General features: G+C 47.8%; 1 protein-coding gene across 1 annotated transcript in view; it reads left to right on the forward strand.

Annotated features, from left to right (window-relative positions):
• The window catches only part of CACNA2D2 (calcium voltage-gated channel auxiliary subunit alpha2delta 2), a 467,666-nt gene that overhangs the window by 105,213 nt on the left and 340,981 nt on the right, over nt 1–21,472 (forward strand). The window contains exon 3 of the mRNA XM_067561187.1: nt 7,197–7,313. Within this exon, the coding sequence (XP_067417288.1) occupies nt 7,197–7,313 (117 nt within the window). The remainder of the gene's footprint in view (nt 1–7,196; nt 7,314–21,472) is intronic.

Genomic DNA, 21,472 nt, shown 5'->3' on the forward strand with positions numbered 1-21,472 from the left:
TTCTGGTAGGGTAGGCGTCAGCTGCTAGACTCTTCCTGCTCCCTCCCACGTCTGGGATAATGTGTTGGCCCAGCAGCACCCCCCCTTATCATCTCCCCCCCCAATCTAAAATCTATTGTGGGCTCATCTGGGAAAGGAGCAGAGCTGCCCCAAAGGTCTTTAGAAGATGTGGGGGTCCAGAGGTGGTGCAGAGAGTAGGGGACCTAAAGAAGCAGCCCTAAATTAGGCCAGCCAGTATTGACTAGGCACAGAAAGGACAGCATGAGCCGAGTTCGTGCGTATTGGGTAGACTGCGTTACTTAGGGCTGGGGGCTGTATGAAGTGAATTTGGGGACAGCTTGAGCAGGGTCTGCCCTTCCCACCTGCCTTATACTCCCTCTTTTCCTGGTGCCCCTTGAAAGCTGGGGCAAGGCCCTCCCCCCACAGCATTCCAGGCCTCTAATGATCTGACTATGGCACATGTATATTTTGGTGCACGTTGGGCTATAAGCCATAAATTATAACTTTTTTTTTTTTTTTTTGGTTCAGCCTGACTTTCAGACTCTTCTCTCACTGTGTGACTCAAATAGATCAGATTTTCAGTCTGGAACAGGTTAAACTTGTGTTTGGGGTGCAGTGGCATATTGAAAACTGTGTTAAAATGAGAAGCTGTCACTTTAATTTGTAAGGGCTGCTTGCAAGCTGGGGCCCTCTGTAGGGAAATGTGATGTGGGTCTTTCCACACAGACACATCAGTCAGTCTGCAAAGAGCCAGCCGAGAGCAGTGTGGGGTGAGTTGTTTCTCACTGATTTAAGGAGCAGCATGTTTTGTGTCTCTCTGTTTTGGGCTCTTGAGAGTTAGGGTTCTGAACTCTAAGAAATAAAGTAGTGTTATGTTGCAGCCTTCCAGTGAGTTAGATAAAAACAGAAATATTTCTGTTTTTATCTATGCCATGAACATAACAGGTAGGGCTGGTAGAGTGCAAACCTGGTTTGATTCATGCAGTGAGAAGACAGCCTGAAAAACAAGTTTTATATATTAACCCCTCCCCCCCACATTATCTGTAAATTATAATGCAGCATGCACCAAAGCCCAGGTGTTCTACTGTTCTGGCCAATGTCACATCCTGGCAGGTGTGAGAGCTGAGATGGAGCAGCCTCAGGAGAGGATCCCTGTGCTTGAGCAGGTGGAGATCTGTGAGAGCCTTTACTGGAATTGTAGAGTTTCATCTGCGAGCTTTTTGCAAAATGAAACCCAGTGACAGTTGTGCTCGCGCTGCTGGCACAATGTGTGTTTGGGCCCAGCAAAGGGGCTAAGAAACAGTTACCGGTGTCCCTCATTTCTCTCAGTGAAGCCAGCCAGTTCTAAGCTCCTGTTCTCCTGTTGCAGAAGAGATTTTCAGAACCAAGTCAGCATCTGCAGCAAGGACTTCCCCAGAGAGACAGGGAAGGGCTTACCTTGGGTTCAACTCTCATCATTATTCATGGGAAAAAGTGAGTGTTCTGACTTGTACACTGTTCAACGTTTAACAGATGTAGCCCTGATGGGGATGTGTGTGTGTGTGTGTGTCTTCCTTTCCCAGTGTAACTGTTGTCTCCTATGGGGGTGGGTGAACCCTACCCTGTTCCAAGGTTTTTTGCTGTGTTAAAAATTACCAGTTGTTGGAGGGGTGGGGTGGGTGAGGGAAGAGAATTGTATTGATAAGGCTGAGTGAGAGGAGCTTGCCCTGTAGGTGTCTGAGAGCCCCTTAGAACTTGCTAGAGGGGGGAGAATCTTTTACATCTGTTTCTCTGTCTCTAGCCTGTTTTTAACTTTAGTGTAGACAGCAAAAGTCTGGGAGCTCTCACCACCTCTGCCAAAATTGCACTCATTCCATATGTGCTGGTATGAGCTAACGGTAAAATGCCCTATGCTGGCAGATCACTATATTTCTTCAATGGATATTCAGGGCTGTCAGTTCAATGGATTTCTAACGGGGCAGGAAACAAAGTATGACCATACTTCCCTGGGCCATGAGTCTGTCCATCTTCACCAGCTAAGCAAGGTTGGGTGGTCCATTTGGTGGTGATGAAATCTCCAGGAAATACCAAGTGATAGGGGAAACAATTAATCATTCTTCCTCCTGAGTTATTGACTGAATTTCCCTGGCTGGCTTTATGGGGCACCATGCTGAGATGTCAGGAGCTCAGTTGTGCCATGTAGAATGAATGGTCCCCAAAGTGAGGGCGTTGAGCCTACTGTCCAAGGTTAAAGTGTGTGTCAAGTAACTTCGGCCTGCAGACTCTGCTGGATACTTCTTTCTTCACTCCCTGTGCTAGCGTGTTGTGTGGTGTTGCTGTGGGCAGCTGTGCACTGGAGTGGGCTGTTGTGAGGCATTATCCCTGTTTGTGAACAGCCGGCGGTGAAAGGTGATAGAGAAGACAGTGCATTAGTCAGAAGCTTCCATTGCAGTGAAGTTTTTTTCCCCCTTCCTTGATTCCTTCCCCTACGTGTCTTTGCCTCCTGAGTGTGCCATAGGAACTTCCTTGCATTGACTGGGAGATGGTCAAGTTAGTGCAGTGGGTCTTTGGTTCTCTCATGGACTCTTGTTTGAAGTCCATGCTTTAGTAAATACGTATTTACAGTGTCCTGCACCATGCGTTCTCGGGGGAGGTGGCAGGCAGGTATCTGGGAGTATGATCATACTGCTTATCCCAGACTGGTAACTGGGAGCAGGGTATTGATTATGTCTGGATGGGAGAAGATTCCAGAGGGTGCTGTTATGCAAAAGGTTGAGAACCCCTACCCTACACTAACGCCAGCACTGCACCGTGCAGTAGTCCGTACAGTAGTTCAGTCCATTCCGCTTGGATACTTGAGTATTTCAAAGTAGCTTCCCTTTAGTATCCGACAGCAAAGCTGCCCATTTAGACAAGAGGTGGCCAAGAACTGATGGCGGTACATGACTAGGGTCGCCAGGGGAATTTTAATCTGTCATGGATGCCCAGATTGCCATGAGAAGTGTTGTAACAGAGCTGGGGTGGGAGTGGCTGTCAGCCTCAACATAGTGCATCCCTAATATCCATGATGCTTTGTGTCTTCAGAGAGCTCTGTAAATGCTAACTAATGCTCCCGAATCCCCTGTGAGCTAGGCCATTACAATGTATCCTTCCCTAGCTTCATTCTCAGAAATAGCTGGCCTGTTTTCACTGAAATTTTCCAAACTTTCAAACTGAGGCAGACATTCAGTTTGTAAAATTTCAGCCTAAACTATTATAGATTGGCAAAGTTATACACATCTGAAAACAGGGTCCTAGCATTGAAAGTGTTGAGCAACATTAATGATAGACAATACTACCATTCCACCTGTAATAATTTTTTTGTGTGTGTGTGGTCACCCTCCCTTTGAGTTGAAAGGTTCTCCTTAACCTAGATAAACTGATAGATAATAAGCCTGCATGGGCCCATAGCTGCAGAGGGGGTGTGGTGGGGACCGTGGAGCATAGCCTGACTTTATTATTTTCCTCCCCACCCCCCAATGGGCTGGCACAGTTTCTGACTGTAACCAATGGAAGCTGATTTGCCGTTTCATAATAGGAAAACACGAATGTCAGGATGCCCTCTTTATCCAAAGCTTTCTCCTTGAAGATTGCTCCTCTTCTTTTGCTTCCCTAATTGCTGCTGCTCAGCTGGAGGTAGCGTGCCTTCAAAACACATGATTTTGTTATGCTGTTACTTACCAAAGAGAAAAAAGAGAGTGAGGGAAAATATAATTTATGTTCAGTTTTCTATCTTTAACCCATTCTGCGCTCGGGCGAGATTCTTTCCCAGAATAGCAGCCGTTGCTATCAGCCCTGCGCACCTTCCATCCTGCTGAGACCCAGCTGTGTGACAAGAACCTGAAATGAGGGGGCACTCACAGATTATTCATGCAGGATATTTAAAATGACTCTTACCCCGATCCATGAATCTTTATTTCTGATGTCAGTCATTTCCAACAATAAATGTCATGGGGATACCAGACTGGTATGGAACAGGGGGTGACTTTCGGGCCGAAGCGAGTGGGGTCCTGTGAAATGAGGGATGGCTGAGAGGCCCTGACTTCTTGAAGCAGCTGTCTCCGAGGAGTTGGTTCCTAGGATGATCCCTCTTCTCTTTCCTGTGAACCACATGGCCCTTCAACCTCAGAGGAGGAGGAGACCAAGTGAGGTATCTCCTGATCTTGCAAGTTATTCCTTATGGGCGTGTGATTTGAAGCTGGTGAGGCAAACATGTCACCTACCTGGGTTTCTGCTCTGTGGAGTGCAGGAGCACACTCCCCTTCTCTGCACCCACCAGTGCCATTCTTATGAGCCAGTAATACAGCAAAATTGACAAGAACTCTCCATAGGCTTCAGAGTAGTGGAGTTTTGTAAATTTCAACATGCTGCTCCTGCTAGTTAAAATGCAGCTAACAGGTGCATCAGAGGAGGAAGATTCTTATCCTGGTGCATGTGCAGGGAAAGCTGACTCCCAGGGTAACTTGCTTGAAACCCTGGCTTTTGGGAAGGAAGAGACGCCTTCCATAAGTTCTGGGAGCAGAACCTTATGCTGCAGTGGTATTTCTGGATGAAAGGTCAGCACAAGGTGGCTGTTGTCTGGAATCCACCAGCAGCACAGACGAAAGGAGGAATTGGGTACATCAGAAATAGCTTGGGCGGAATGGCAATTACAGCAAGAGTCTGAAAAAACAAGGCTAGAGCCTGTGGGCTAATCCTGAAGGAGATCTGGAGAGGCTGTGCAAGAGGAAAGAGCATCTTTTTGCTTGGTCTCAGAAAGCTCCACATGCAGCTTCAGCTTCTGAAACCATTTGTCTCAGCCACCGGGAAAAGATAGGGAGGGGACGATGGAGGGGATTCAGTATTCAAACACTTTAAATTCACCTCCAGCTGCCTTCAAATTATCAGGAGCTTATTGTCCACTGAGAAACTGCTTCATGCTTCAGCTCAGATTTTCAGGGAAGAAGTGGTGGGGATGGAAATATTGGAGGAATTTTTTTCATGGGGTTGGTGTTTGCATCCTTCTCCTGGGCTGCTTAAGCAGGAGTGACCTGAAGATCACCTTCGGGTGGGCAATGCTTTTGTGGCCTTCCTAAACAGCAGCATCGGGCATTTTCCATTCCATGAGTTATCTCTGCATTAGACCTTGTGCAGGAGCCAGTGTTTGTCAGATTAATTAAACGTGTTCCTTGCTTTCTGCTGTTGGTGCTGGAATACAGAACAGGAGTTCTCATTCCAGCCTCCTGAGAGAACATAGTGCCAGTGAAAGGTGTCAGCCTGGCTGCTCTGGTGACCGAAGCTCCCTGTTTATACACAGAGTGCTACCTGAATGGTGGCCGCACAAGCTCCCTTCAGTTTGCCCCTTGCCAATTTACAGAAGGACACAGCACTTGTCATGCTGGAGCAGTCCGTTGGTCCATCCTCTGACCCCATCACTAGCTTCTGGGAAGTGCAGCCCCACTTCACCTGGCCCTGAAATGCAGCTCTCTAATGGTACAATGCGTACATATAGAACACTGCCGTCTTGTCTCCAGGTCCAGTCCATTCATGCTCCGGCTCAAGCACCAGTTTTCATTACCCTTATCTAAGCCTGCGTTTACTACAGATGCTGCTGCTGGTCACTGGTTTATCCCCTCAAGGGGTAAGAGATTATTTCTGGCCCCTCCAATCCTTTATCTTTCCACTGAGGCTGCCTGCACTGGGTGAGATCTGGTAACTTTTGTGATGGACATGTTTGTCTGCTGCAGAGGGAATTGGACTGAGACTCCCAGCTCGTTTCACACAAGCCACCACAGCCGTCCCAGATATATTAAAATCATGCCTAGCGGCTCATTGCACTAGGTGCCATATAGAGACCTAGCGAGAAACAGACCCTGCCTCAAATGGTCACTGTCGCTACTGATCAGATCTGGGTTTGAATGGACAAGGAGAAAGGCTCCGTATGATCATTTCTATAGCACCTGAAGTGTGCTAAGATGCTTTGTAGGCGGGTATGAAGACAGAAGTCTTGTACACTCGGTGAGGTGATGAGCAGTGCACTTGAGCAATGATGCCAAGTTTGTGGCCTGTGAACTGTGAGGACTTGGGTGATTTTCTGCCATCTGGTTCAGCACATCTGATGGGAGACCGAGCTTACGGGCTTGCAGGAGGATGCCTCTTAATGAGAAGAGAAAAGAGACTTTCCATGCTTTGCTATGGGGGGACAAAAGGCATGAGGCCATGTGGTGAGGACACAAAGGAGGGGCAGTTATTTATCTGGCTTGGGCAGAGGCAAGAGGGCGTGTACTCTGATAGAAATGGACATCAGAATCCTGGTGTTAGATGCACTGGAAATTGTCGTGCATGGAACTGACATCAGCTGTAGTGGAGTTAGTCACCCCGGGGGATTCCTGGGCTCTCCGGTGTTTCCTGCAGAGGTTAAGCCTCCCCTCACTGGAGATGAATGGGGGTTCCCAGTGGGGTTTCCTTGGGGCTGAATGGGCTTGTCTAGTGTGGTTTCCATTTGTTGGAAAGAGCGTGCTATAGGAGTAAGGCTGCAAGCCTTAGAAATCCAAACAAGTGGCTAATTGTATCAGGACTTTTTTTTTGCCTTCATCACAGAGCAACTTCTCTCTCTCACTTTCTCTCCTTCCCTTCTCCAGCATAGGTTGGCCAAATACCTGGTTTGAGGGAAGTCCCAGGTTTTATCTGTTTCAGTCCAATCCAGCTGGCTAACCTCCCCTCTTCCCTCCCGCTGACTCGACAATGGGCTGCAGTGCCAATGCACCATCTGCAGCCCTCCTGTGTGTCTATTGAACTATGGGCCCTGTGGGGGTAGCGAGCTCATCTTGCAGTTGCCTGATCTGGCAAGTGAGCTCTGGAGTGTGGATTGTTACTGTGGTCTGGGCCCATCTTTTAGATACTGAAAAATGGGTGAAAAAATTGGAGAGACCTTGACTGCATTGCACATTTACCTCAAGAGAGGGATGGGTGAGCATTGTACGGGGTGTCTCAGGGCTTGGGTGTGGAGGGAGCCCTAGGTGTGTCTGCTAGGGAAGAGAGGAAGCTGGAAAGCCCAGAGGGATGAGTGACAGACCACGGCCTTGGGTGCTAAACCTCCCAACTTCCAAATCCCTTCCAGCTGGACGGCTGGGGTGTCTGTATTTCTCATGCCTATCTGTAATAAAGACTGACTCTCTTCCTTTTATTCCCCTTACTAGATCTACAATGACAACAGGAACCTCTTCGAGGTCAAGGAGAACGTCCCCAAGAAATTAGTGGAGAAAGTGGCGGGAGACATTGAAAGCCTGTTGGCCAAGAAAGTCCGGGCTTTAAAGGTAAGGGTCCTGCGTGGTGCATTGGTCTCCTCTGATACGTTTGGGGTCAGCAGGGGGGAATGATGTTGGGGGAATGGTGTGATCTTGTCAGCCATTTCCTGCTCTCTCTTAAGCACTGCATCTCCCAGGATTGCATATCTTAATGTGAATATTTCTGAAAGGAAGTGGAAGGCGCGTGGGTTGGTAAACTTCAGCAAATCTCCAGCAAAGGGAACTTTTGAAGTAAAGCGTCATCCTCGGTCTCAAGATAACTGCTATATGCACTGTGACAGTTAGAGATGTGGGCTTCTGAACCCTGCCACTGTGTTCTCCCCTGCTACTGAATGGGGGAAAGTAACTCAGTAACCTTGCACAACTTACGAAAGTGTTATCGAAAGGTAGCTTTGACTCTTCAATGGGCTGCATCCTGAAATGCTCACATGCCTGTGTCTGATGGTCCGGATGGATGGTGCGCATATCCTATGATATAAGCATGTCACGTGTGTGAGTTGTCCCCTTATGCATCTCTGTAAGTTTCCCATCTTACTTGCCATTTTGTCTCATTTTCTCTTTGTGTGAGCTCATTTCATTAGTGCTACAGCAAGATAACCTGCTCATGCTGCCAGGTTGTTTGAACTTGACCCTGTCTGCGATCATGTTTAGCATCTGGAGTTTTTGTGTCACTCTCAGTGAGTTTAGACTAGGAATCAACATGCTGAAGAAACAACAAGGATTTTATCTCTGTGGCACAGAGAGAGCTTGTGCTTGGGTGTTAGTGGACGCTCTTTCGTTTATTGGAACTGTCGCTTCCTCTGGAGTGCCTGATTTCATGGAACTTTGCGTGTAGTGAAATTCTGCACCAGGGAGTACAGTTCAAGTGGCAAGGCTGGCCTAACGGGGCGTGCAGTGGAGTTAACTAGGGGCCATGGATGGCATCCTGGAAGGATGTGCGGGTGCAACTACAGAGATCAAAAGTCAATCCTCCCATCTTGGTAGGAGGGAAGCTGGATTGCAGAGGCAGACCAGACCATAGCTGTTTGGAGCAGGCTTTCATTGCTGTGTTATGTAATGTTCAACACAAACTCTGTATCTTAATAAGAGTACAAGGAACTGAGACTGGAATGAACTCCCACAGCAACTAAGGACCGTCCCAAATCACTTCATAAAAATTTTTGTGCTCTGTGACATGGGAAGCAACTCAGTCTTTCCACCTCCGTCTGTCTGCTGCCACATTTCGTCCTCCAGCTGAACCTCACTGCCTTTTGCTCAACGTGCAAAGCTCATTTCTAAGCCCGGGAAGATGTTAGTCCTATTGCTTATGCACTAGTGGAAGGTGCTCAGATCCTACAGCGACGAGCATGGTATAAACTTAGGAAAGGATAGAAAACCCTGGAGAACTGGTTATCACGGTAAATGGTGCTGGGAGATTGACAACTTGGTGTAAGGATTTCTGTGAGGTCAGTCACTGCCTCTTCCTGTCCCTTGTCCTGGTTCACAGACAGGTTTAAAAGGAGGCTGTGCATCTCCTGTTGCTGAGGTCGAGCTAGGAGCCACACAGGTGGTGCCAGATGGACTTAACCTCAGTAGTCTTCCAGCTTGATTATATTTCTGGTTTTGGGTGGCATTGGCCAGCTTGTGACAAGAGCCCCCAATTCAGAAGCCCATCATGGTGAGGTGACTTGTCTGTGGCTTCGTTGGGTTTGAAACCCTGACGTTCATCAAAGCTTCTGAAGCATGCGCCTTCAGAACAAGGCCCCGGGAGGTCCATCTGTCTCAAAGCCGGTTTGACTGCACGTGCACCTCGATATAAACTTTTAGTAGCTGTTCCTGCCCTCTCCTCCCAGGCATTAGACTTGAGGGATGCAGGAAACCTCCAAGCACCTCCAGTGCCTGTCCCTGCCAGTGTTAGATCTTGTCCCCTTTGGCACTGTAGAGCCTAAGCTACGGCGCTCCCACCCACCTCTTCCTGCGGGAGTGTCTGCCGCAGAGCTCCTTGCTCCCAGGAAGTTTTTCCTGATCTCCAGCCTACGTTTCCCTCTGTCTCAGCTCTCCTTCCAATTGAATCATCTCTCAGAGACGTTGTCTCCCTCTCTCGTGACTCATGACAGCAATGATGATTTTCCTTTAAATGATTTTTCAGCAGCTGAGTCAAGTGTGACTGATGTGTGTCGGTGAGAGTGGGAGGGGGCATTCGGTTTTATGTAGCGCAACTTTTTGTGGCACCCGGGTGCTTCCACTGCTGGAAAAGTAGTCCCCTCCCCTCTCCATATTGTTGCTGTAGGAGGTGCAGGATGTAGCTCAGTGAGCAGGGTTTCTGGAGGAAGGTACTAGCTAGCCTTTCGGCACACTGCACAGAGGCACTCTACAGAAGTAGCATTTAAATTAGATGGTGATTCAGTCCATTCATCAAAGAGCCTGCTGTTCCCAATTTCAAAGCAAAACATTAATGCATCCTGATTAAAGAAAGTATAACTATGTCCAGAGCGTTGATTAATATTATTTACAGACCCCCGCCTCTCCTGTAGAACCAAGTATTAAACACAAGAAACCGCACTCTGTGCTAACTTTTGGTGGCAGCAGCTTGACCTAGCCTTATGGCTCTAGCAGGGGTCTGTGCATCACAGACATTCTCATTTCTCACATGCGTATCCAAGTAATGCGGGGACAGGAGAATGATAGCTCCTCTCGGTAAAGATGAGCTGCAAGGCTGGGTACTTCGCTGCTGTTCTTCATCTTTACTCTGGACCATCTCTGTCTGTTTCCTCATGGGACAGGATCTCTCTGCAACACTCATTTCTTGTGCTGCTCCAGCTCCAGGTACATTTCCCACAGGCACTGTGTGGTTTAGTACACTCCACTGATACCAGGAGACTTCTGGCTGGCCCACCCTGCTCCCCACCCATAAGCATGAAGTCATTATGGAGCTACCTCTTAGGCCAGCACCCATTGTCCAGATGAAGCCCTTTCACACCAACCCAGCCCTGTGTTAATGCTCTTATGATCTCCTTTTTCAGGCCCTACAATCACTGTTCTGCTATCTTCCTAGTGTCACCAGCAGGAATAGAACCCTGGGCCTTCAGTCCCAAAAGCACAGCTCTCTACCACTTAAGCTAATGGAGTAACTCTACCGCTAGCTGTAGTAGGCTTGTATCCACTAGAGGAGGACACAACATACTTAGCCAGTGTGTCACATCAGATGAGTCATAGGGAAACAATATGGATGGGTCTGATTGCTTTCCTGCATCAAGTACAAACCTCTAAAGGTGCTTTATGGCCTGGACCAACAGTGGCCCCGGTTCTGCCCAGGAAATATATTTCCCCCCTGACCCTTGCAGAAGGGGAAAGATGACAGCAATTGCCCAACGACTGATGCTGAGTGAACATCTCCGTTATGCCCCGACTGCACCTTTGACCCCTCTTTTGGGAATTACAGTTACTTTGCTTATGGCTTGAGAAGCTGTTGAGCCTGGAACTTCACTGCATCTCTTGTCAGTCATTTGCCAAACTTATTTTTTTCTTGGCATTCTGCTCTTTTGTGGCTTTAAAAAGGTCTATCCTGTTTCCACCCCTTTTCACATCTGTGTGCACCCAGGAAGGTTTGCACTCTGCACCTCAGCCTGCCATTGGTGAATTTGTCTTGTTTTGTATCTCTTCCTTTGGACGCTTTTGTTCTGATGCTTTAAGTACAGCTCCAGTGCGGTTACCAGGGCCCAGCGTGAGTGCAACAGTCAATCTTGGGCATTCTTAGTAACCAATGGCAAAGATGGGTTGTGTCTACCTTAAGGAGAACTGAGGTTCCAGGTGCAGAGGAGTCTGAGCTTGGCCTAGTCACGTGTCCGTATCGGAGACCCATTTCCCCACTGCATACAATAGTCCGTCTCTGTGCAGGAGAGGCCCGGGCTTTGGGATGTCAGGTGAAAGACCAGTACCTGCCTCTGTCTCCGCATTTCTGTACCTTGCCCATCACTTGGTTATCTGAGCCCTTCTAGCCCACAGTGCCTTAAAGACCAAATTCATCCCCCTCCCTCTTTCATTTAAAAAAGAAAAAAAAAAAAAAAAAGTTGTTGCAGGTAATGAAAGTCCCTGTGGCCCAAACCCAGTGGAGTCAGCTGCTCTGAGTAGACGGACTGAATAGAGCAAATGGCACATTCAAGGCATGGTGCCGGAGAGCCCACCAGGGAACCAGCTGACAGTTGGTTTGCCAGCTGTGGATTTTCCAAAGCTGCAAGGGCCTCAGCCCACCCACAGCACAGCTTCTGCAGGGTTTACTTACTGGTTCCCCCAGCGTTAGCCGCTATTGCTGCACCCTGCTCTTGGTGTCTGCTCTGGCCCAGGCAGACATGCCGGGAGAGCGGCAGCCAATGGTGGGAGAGAAGGAGTGAAAACTGGCAGGGCCTCCGGTGATGGAAAGCCTCTTCCATGGCTGCTCTCCCAGCACCCCAGTCCAGGCCCATCTCCCAACCCAAACCTCAGCACTACCCCTCTGCCCCGTCCTTTGCTGGAACCTTTGAGGGAGAGAAATGCCCCTTTCACAAGCTTGGGGTCACTGTAGAGCCTGGCACTGTGCCTTCCAAGCTCCCTGGCCTTCTCTTTGCCACTCCCTGCTTCCCCAGAGCAGCCCCCTCCCAGCCCTGGCTCAAGGAGGGAACTGAAGCTGGAAATAAGGAAAAAACAGCAGAACCTCCACCTTCAGGAGGCTGGCACTCTGAATGCCTGCGGAGGGCAGGGAGCCGCAGAGCTGGAAGAAGAGGGCTGGCTTGATGAGAACCCCAGAGATAGGAGATTTTATGGGAGTAGCGGGAAGGAGAGAAGGGTGTGGGAGAAGCTGGATCCCCCTTCCCCATGCCTTTGTTGTTGCTCTTTCTGAAATCCCTGTACAGTGGCTATGTGCATTGGATGAGTGCAGGAGATGCTACATAGATGTGCTATATTATAATGGTACTGCTGAGGCTGTGCAATTGCTGCCTGCAGAAGAGTTAGGGAGGAAAATAAACTTGACGAAATGACCTGATTTTTATTATTATTGGCTGTGGAAAGATTGGGGTAGTTTTACTTCTTGGAAATGTAATCATGTTCAGTGGAATTACTGCTGGTTTCTTCTCCCTCCCTACTGGGCCTGTTGTGTGTTGCCGCCCATGATTAGCTCTCCTCTAGGGTGGCATATGCCATGGGGTCAGGAGGAGCTGATGACCGAAGCAGACTGGAAAGGAAGGGACCCAGCACAGAAGTTAAAGCAGATGTTTGTAGTTTGCTGCACATGCTTTCGCTTGCTCCCTGGTTATGCAGATCATAGCAGCAATTGCTTTGTGTTGAGCTGTGCATGCCACTTCCATGGCTTCCTCCACCTGTTGTCTGCGGCTGCGTGCCACTGATGTGCCCTCCTCAGCCCAGACTCTTCCTAACCAGCGCTGTAAATGCCAAGCTGCAGCACAGTTAAGGGAGGCGGGCAGCAGGGGTTGTGGTTTGAGTTGATGCTGGATTTAGGAAAGCATCAGTGCAAGCAGTTGATGCGCCACTGACATTATCCAGAAGTGTCAAGCGGCACAGGAGAAATATTTCTTAATTGCAGCAAGAGATGTGATTCTTTGCCAGGGTAACGCCATGAAACATGGGATGCTGTGCTTTCCACAGGAAGGAGCTTCTGGAACTCCATGCACCTTATTTCCACTTTGTCACTCTCCCACTGAATCCCATGGTGTTATCTCAGCTTAACCCGGTGTAGGGGAGATGAGTATCTGGTCCCCTGGCTGTGACACCAGTGTCCTTTTCTGTGTTTGCTGAGCAGTTTACAGAGATGCTCTCAGAACTAAAGTAAAAAACCAGTGGAAAAGTCACTGTGGCTGGTTAGCTACACTTGACTCCGTAGTAAAACAGGGCACTGCCTCCCCTCAGGGCCATGAATGTCCCATGACTGCTTTTGTTGTTGTAAATCAGCAAAGGATATGAGCTGTGTGTGCAGTTAGTATCTGGATCTGAATTTTCCCCACATTCTTAGGGGCAGGGGCAGGATGGAAAGCGTCACTCCTGTGTTTCATTTTGGGCTTTTCCCAGACAGACCTCTAAAAGCTAATGCGACTGCTGGTTTGGTTCCCATTTCACAGGCTTAGCCACAGATGATTTGCTTTGCCTCATGATAGCTGTACATCCCATTGCTTACTGTGGGCTATGCTGCACAGTGAGTTATTTATACACTGCAACTTCCCTAAAGAGCACTGGCTGTTTTGATGTTCTTCCTCTGTCTCTACAAGGAGTCCATCTGATGCAGTAAAATCAGATACATGTATCCATGCTCTCCCATGTTGTTTAACCTGGAATGCTGGGGATCGGAGATGGAGGCTAGAACCAAAATTCCCTAGGCAGTCCAGGTCCCAGCTCCTTTAACAAGGACCCTTTTCTCTGTGATCCATCCTGGCAGCTGAGTTCATCTGGGTCACTCAGACTGACAGTTCCTAGCTCTGAACTTCTGGGGGCAAGGCATTGGCCGGCGGTGCTCAGAGCTGAAGCCTGCTCTTTTCTCTCTCTCTCTGTCTCTCCACCCTGTGGACGATCTGCTTAGGGTATTTGCACAGCCCTGAACGGTGGGACAGCTGAGGCTGTATTTTTCAGTCAGTGTCGGAGGCTTTTACATTGTGAATTTTAGTGGCAAAGTAGAAAAGTTTTAAGCTGCCTTAGGGTGGAGCCCTGCTTGTTGTTTCCTGTACCCTGCAGCCCAGTGAATGAGGTGTTGGAGACCAGCGCTGTCCAGGGGCCGTCAGTAAAATGGGTCTTGTGCTCTTTCTGGTTCCTGTGAGCTCTTTTTCTCTCTTCTCTCCCCCATCACATTTCCATGCTTGTTTTCACCTTCCATCTTGCTCGCTGTTGACCTGGGTGGATGACCTGGGTCTTTTTGTTAAGACCTGCTTATCTCCTATGCTGGATGAATGGACCTCTTCGGTAAAGATTCAGTGCTCCTGTCCCTCAATTAAAATACAAGCACTCCCAGTGTCCATCACTGAAGGTCCCCAAAACGTCCTCCAGCAAAGGCAGGGAAGATCCGATGTGGCACTCCACAGTACCCTAAGCTAAGGCAAGACACGAGCAGAAGGGGCAAAGCTCTAGGGTGTGTTTTTTGTTTTAAGCACTTTTGCAGGTCTCCTTTGAGAGATTTCCTCTGGAGGTTGTAGGAGCTTTCATTACTGAGGAATGTGTTTCCCTTCTCCCCGGCTCTAGTCCAAAGAAGGTGCTTGGCAGCACTGACCGTGCAGTGTACAGGAAAGAGGGTATCATCGTATTGGTGTCAGCATGTGACCAGTCATTGGGGGATATGGCTTCACCAAAGAGACTTGGAGGAAATCGGGCAACTTGCTTAATTTTTTGTGCCTCAGTCTCCCCGTCAGGATATTATTACTCATCGGCTTGCATGGTTAGTACTTATAGGGTGTTTTGAGCTCCAGGGAGGGACGGCACTGCAGGAGCATGGTGTGTTATTACAGAACCTGGCAGCAGGAGGCTTTCTGGGCATAGTAGCTTGTTGGCCAGGGTGCTTTCAGGGTGGGCAGCTTATCCTCTGGTGCTCTTACGCTGGTGTACTCGGTCTGGTTTTATTCTGGTGGAAGTTGTCTTGGGCTCAGTCTGCCTCTAACATGAGCATATATCATGCATGCAGAAGGGATTTAATTGGACAGGTTTATCCCTTTAACAGCTGTGATAACCATGAGATTTCCCTTACAGGTATTGGCTAAATGGAGTCTTTATCAGCCCTTCAGCTTCCGTATAGGGAGAGTAAAAGGTTTCACTTGTTTAAAGACTTGCAAAATTGGCATGCAACAAAATGTTCCTCGGCTCCATTCAGAGAGGGTCGGCCCCCCGTAAGTAATTCTTATGGCGCTCTCATTGCAAGCAGTTAAATATCTCTCTTGTGGAGAACTCTCCGACTTGTGACAGCAATGTCAGTCCTGAGGGTGGTATTAGGACACAATGGGCTAGGCTAATCCAGTTGGGAACAGGACTGCCCTTCCTCCTTCAGCAAAAGCCGCTGAGCTGTGTAAAGAGCTGCTTCTCTCTGTCCAGTTGCGCTCCATGCTAGTTGCCTGTAACTTTGCTCCTCTCTGGCTTCAGGAGACGTGTGATACAGAGGGTGGGGTAGCACAGTGAATTAGTGTTCATCAAAAGCATCCCCTTCCCCCCAGTGGCATGGCTGGGGCTGTCTGAGCCTTCCCATTTTGGTGGTGGCCCCCACAGCTGTTGGGCTACTTGCTCAGGTCAAGAGAGCCAACTTGCATTGGTAGCTACAATGGGTCTCCGTGCAACGATCCTAGGAGCCGACACTGTCAGAGAGTAGGTGCTGCAGCCATCTGCTGCTTCAACTGCAGAGGGAGAGTCCCCAGGCAGGGGTCACCAAACTGAAATAAAGGCTATCCTGAACCACACTCCACCAGACCGTTGGGCTCCCAGGTCTCCAGCAGTGTGTGTGATGCATGCAGGCCTGTAGGGTTGCCGCCTTCTCACCCGAGCACAGCCCAAGGGTTCTGCACGGCATGAGATCTTCAGGCCGTGCAGGAAAAGCATGGACTCCTACACCCAGATCTCCTGGGTCCCAGTCCAGTGCCCAATCCACTAGACCACACTATCTGCCTGTCTTTCCCCATTTCAGATGTTCAGGTGACCTAAGCGGGGAAACATTTCCTTCAGACACTGCCTGTGTTTCGCTGGGAGTTAAGGGCTCGACTGATATAGCACGTATACCTAGACAAGAGAGCAAGTGTGAAAATTTGGGATGGGAGCATGGGGATAACAGGTGCCTATATAAGACAAAGCCCCAAATATCGAGACTGTCCCTATAAAATTGGGACATCGGGTCACCCTTCGTATACCTCACACGGTGCAGAAACCCACCCGGCAACCAAGATGGAAATTCTCTCTCTCCTCAGCACTTGCATTTAAAATTAAGAAAAAGGTGGGGAAACTGAGGGGGGGAGGGGGGAATGCCTCACAGCTAAACTGCAAAACATTTTAAAGGTATAATCTCCTTGCTTTGTTAATTAGATAGTGACAATCTGTCCCTTCTCCCACTTGTTTACTAATTGCTGGTTAGCAGTTTTTATTTTTAATTATATTTTTAATTCACTTCTAATCAACTCTTGGCTGATTCTCTCTCCATTTATTTATTTATTTGGTCTGCATGTGTGCATGTATGTCTCTGTCTCTTCCCCACCTTCCCATCTCTTCCTCTTCCTCCCCCCTCTTTCTCCCACTCTTCCTGATCTGGACCTGATCCAGTAATCCAATTTGAATCCAATCTCTGAAGTCTAGGATGCTAATTTAAAGATTGCAGAGAGGGAATTGAACAATGCACGCACACCAGGACAGGAGTTTATTGTCTAATCTAATCAGGGACAATCAGATGTTTGTAACAAGTCTATCAGAACAGTATTGGGCCCATTTGCAGAGCAATGTAACCAGCTTTCTAATAACATTAACACGATTTAAGGCTTCGTGCACTTTCATGCAGATTATGTCGTACGTTTTCCTTTCTTCCATGTACGCTTGGCAGAATCCCAGCCCTGTTTGCTTTAAAACTGTAAGCTGCTTGGAGACTGCAGAGATATGTGAGGACGCACGTCCTTCCATTGTGGTGTCTGCAGGGCCCTTAGCAATAGTGCTAGTGGCCTCACGTGCCCTCTGTGTGGAAGAGACCACAGCACTTCCTGAGCAGAGGCCTCTACAACTCACTCCATGTAGGTCTTCCATGTCTGTCACTCAGGATGCCTTTGAGCTGTGTAGCTGGGAAATAGGAGGCAGTAACTCATCTATGGAGATACCTGATAAGTCTCTGAATTTGAGATACTTCCTAACCTTGTACATACATGTAAAACCTGGTGCTCAGCTTACGTAGATTTGATTGGTTTTTGGTTATACATGCAGTATGCTTGGGTCATGGGCTCTATCGCAGCTCAAGAGCAAGAAACCTGTGTTTTCTAGTGGTTATAGCCAGGGAAATCCTGGGTTTTAGTTTCCTCAAGTATAGCTGGCTAGCCCTGGGCAAGTAGTTACTTTTGTCTCCTTGTGCTTTCCTGAGCAAACAAATGCTCTCTCCTCCTTTCTCTGTCATCCCACTGGTGTCCAGCTTTCATCAAAGAGCTGAGCTGCCCTGGAGTCGGTCACTCACTGTAGGTCAGCGCTGCTCAGCCGTCTGTACCTATGGGCTTGGCTCAAGGTTTTATTTTGGGCTTCTGTATTTCCTCATGTTCCTAAAGTATTTTCTCTCTGGTGCTTGCTCCACATTAAAGTCTCCCCTGGGGCAGGTCTGATGCATGCAGTTGCAATATACTTCTCTTCGTTGCGCTGCCCCCAGGTGTGGTGCATGATGGACTCTGAAATCCTAAAATTGCTCTGTGGGGGCTGCCTGACTGCATTTGGCCTGGAGGGTTGCATTTTCTAAATTGGCTGAACAAAATTTTCCCTGGCACCTGTAAACCTGAATGCAGAAGCACCAGGGAAGCTGGTTTTCACACACACGCCTAGATTCTGGAGATACAAGTTAGTCTCTAAGCCTTCTGGGGCTCTTTGCCATTTCATGATGGTCCTGATTCTTATTTTCACTGAGGCCCTTTCACACTATGCTGGCAGCGTGCTGGAGCCTTAAAGGGGGAAGGGGAAATTATAACTACACCCTCTTTAAAGCCCTTCATACTGACAGAGTAGTGTAAAGGGGCTTCCTTAGAGTAAATGATAATTGGGCCTGATACATCTGTCCTCGTCCTAGCACAACAGGCCCCAATTCCTGATTGGGGTTTCTAGGTGCTACTACAATGGAGATGTAATAATGGAGTGTCACAAAAGACGCGGGTGCATCTTACAGGAGATTGAAAATTTGGGTCAAATGTGCAAATACTTTAAAAAAAAAAAAAAAAAAAAAAAAAAAATCTTGGGTTTAAAAAATGTATAGGGCTGCATTCCTCTGTTCCTAGAGACGTAGCACCTTAAAAATCCCTTTTCCCTCAGAAACAGTTTCCCCTCCTGCTGTTGCAAGGGCTCCAGAGATTACCGTAACTCATAGACTAACAAGAGGGGCAGTTTTTTAAAATTTGCCAGTAATGTTTAACTTTGTATTTGATGGCACACACAGTCTGTTTCTCATGTTGTTTCTGTGGATCTTTCTCAGGTGTAGTACCAGATTTAAAAATAGGTTTTAATGGACTGAATTTCAAGTTGGTAATATCCCTTTCAGCAACATAATAGCCAAAGAATACTGAAGTGAACAACCTAACATACATTTAAAACCTGGCAAACCTTAGCTTCAGTTTTACTGCTGGAGTTGGTTTTTTTTTTGTTTTTTTTTTTTAAACTCAAGAACATGAAGGGGCTTTCATGCAGAAAATACCCTAGAGTCTTACACAGTTATGAATATTCCCCTAGACGCAGACTGGCATTGAGCAGTGTTTATTAGAGAGGAAATTGGACACAGCCAGTTGATGCACTCTTGAGTCCCTTGAGACCTGGGTTTGCCTGACAGATTGTTGTGTAGTTTGTGGATGTTTGTCTTACCCGCATTTACACATTAGTCTTAGTTAATGTGTTCATACTAGTTAGTGTTTGTAAAGCACTGTGAAGACATAAAATGCTGTGCGGCGTCTGTACTAAGCATAATGCATTTTCTGACCCAAAGTTTTGGCATTACTGGCAATCGCTGCTGAATCCCAGATGGGAATAAATTGGTGTGTGTCAATTCAGGGTGGCAGTGCATTGGCAGAATTGCAGGTCAGGATTTAGGTGCTTTAGTAGAGATGTGTGGCATCCCAGGGAATAGTCTGGGATGCTGTCGGTCAAGTTTGAGGTGCATAGGCACAACTGTGTTGGGGTCTAAGAACTTCATTGCTGCCCCTTCCTTTTCCCAAATTTTAGAAACCTATGACTCTGGCTCAGACGTGGTTTCCTGAAACATCAAACAGTGTTATCATTTAAACTCTTAACGTTTTCATCTCGCTTCCCTCCCAGTGCACAAGGCAAGTAACCTGCTCTGGTCTTACCAAGACAGCATTCCTGCATATGGCCGTTAAGCAAGCAGCAACTCTACACTTGCCTGCCTAAAACTCTCAGTGCAGATGGAGGAGCTTGGAAGGATAGAGGGGATAAATAAAACTTATGGTTGTAGATACTCAAATGTTCAGTGTCACAGTAAGAAACGGAGAGACTGGATCTAGTCAGGAACCAAGGTCAAAGAATGGTGTTTCAGCTTAATTCTTCACTAGATGGGCAACCTTATGAGCTGCAGCCGAGCTAGAGATTGTAATTACTGCAGGCTTTTGTGCAGTTTTGATGCATTAGCCTTTAGGGTCTTAAGAGCTGTGTTCAAATCCTGCCTTGTGATCCAAGAGAGAGTGAATTTGGTGAGTCTCATTTGTGCAGATCACAAAGCTCAACTCCTCTCAGCTGATCTCTGCTTAGAAGAGGCATAGGACTGGAAGAGTAGGGGCTCCTGCAGGTCAGGAATGAGATACAGCCTCAAACCTGTATAAAGGCAGCTTGCACAGTCTGTTATTTGGCATGACTCTAAGTTTGAATTTATGAATTTATGAATATTAGAGTTGGAAGGGACCTCAGGAGGTCATCTAGTCCAACCCCTGCTCAAAGCAGGACTAACCTCTGCTATATCATCCCAACCAGGGCTTTGTCAAGCCGCAGCTTAAAAACCTCTAAGGATGGAGATTCCACCACCTCCCTAGGTAACCCATTCCAGTGCTTCACCACCCTCCTAGTAAAAAACTTTTTCCTAATGTCCAACCTAGACCTCCCTCCCTGCAACTTGAGACCGTTGCTCCTTGTTCTGTCATCTGCCACCACCGAGAACAGCCTAGCCCCATCCTCCCTAGAACCCCCTTTCAGGTAGTTAAAGGCCGCTATCAAATCCCCCCTCACTCTTCTCTTTTGCAGACTAAACAAGCCCAGTTCCCTCAGCCTCTCCTCATAAGTCCTGTGCTCCAGCCCCCTAATCATTTTTGTTGCCCTCCGCTGGACTCTCTCCAACTTGTCCACATCCTTTTTGTATTGGGGGGCCCAAAACTGGACACAATATTCTAAATGCGGCCTCACCAATGCCGAATAGAGGGGAATAATCACTTCCCGTGACCTGCTAGCAATGCCCCTCCTAATGCAGCCCAATATGCCATTGGCCTTCTTGACAACCAGGGCACACTGCTGACTCATATCCAGCTTTTTATCCACTGTTACCCCCAGGTCCTTTTCTGCAGAGCTGCTGCCCAGCTCGTCGGTCCCCAGTCTATAGCTGTGCATGGGATTCTTTCTTCCTAAGTGGAGGACTCTGCACTTTTCTTTGTTGAACCTCATTAGATTTCTTTTGGCCCAATCCTCCAGTTTGTTTAGGTCACCCTGTATCCTATCCCTACCTTGCAGGGTATCTACCACTCCCCCCAGCTTAGTGTCGTCCGCAAACTTGCTGAGGGTGCAATCTACCCCATCCTCCAGATCATTAATAAAGATGTTGAACAAAACCGGCCCCAGGACCGACCCCTGGGGAACTCCGCTTGTGACCGGTTGCCAGCTAGACATGGAGCCATTGATCACTACTCGTTGAGCCCTATGCTCTAGCCAGTTCACTATCCATTTTATAGTCCATTCATCCAACCCATACTTCTTTAACTTGCTGATAAGAATACTGTGAGAAACCGTATCAAAAGCTTTGCTAAAGTTGTTGGTGCTAAACTCTCTATAACTGGCAGCCCACCTCCTCCCCAGGGGGGGAGGGGAGAGAGTGTGCCCGCGCCCGCCTGCCAGTGATGGTGGCCTGGGTTGCCCACAGCTCTGTCTGCACATGTTAAACCTTAAAGAAGTGAGCCTGAAACATGGTGGCCTCAGGCCTAGCCCATAGCAGAGATCTATCACATGTTCTCAGTATAGCTGATGTCCATTAAACATTTGAGTGACATTGAAACAATGTGCAAAATGTCTGCATTAGGGAATCTAGCAAATCTTAATAAAAAAAAAAAAGCTGACAAGAATGTAAATTGCACATGCAATTGCGATAACGAGCTGCAGATAACATTAAAGAGATCGTATCAATTTAATGCAAGTTTAGTGCCAAGCTCTGTGATCCATTCTTTAAAGAGCAATCCTTGTTAGCCAGTGAAATTTCAGAAGGAAGTATGTAAATTGTCTGAGCCTGCTGTATGAGCCATCTCTAA

The sequence above is a fragment of the Emydura macquarii genome, unplaced genomic scaffold, assembly GCF_026122565.2.
Source record: "Emydura macquarii macquarii isolate MOO-44397 ecotype Brisbane River unplaced genomic scaffold, CSIRO-AGI_Emac_v2 contig_2369, whole genome shotgun sequence".
In the NCBI taxonomy this organism is placed as follows: Eukaryota; Metazoa; Chordata; order Testudines; family Chelidae; genus Emydura; species Emydura macquarii.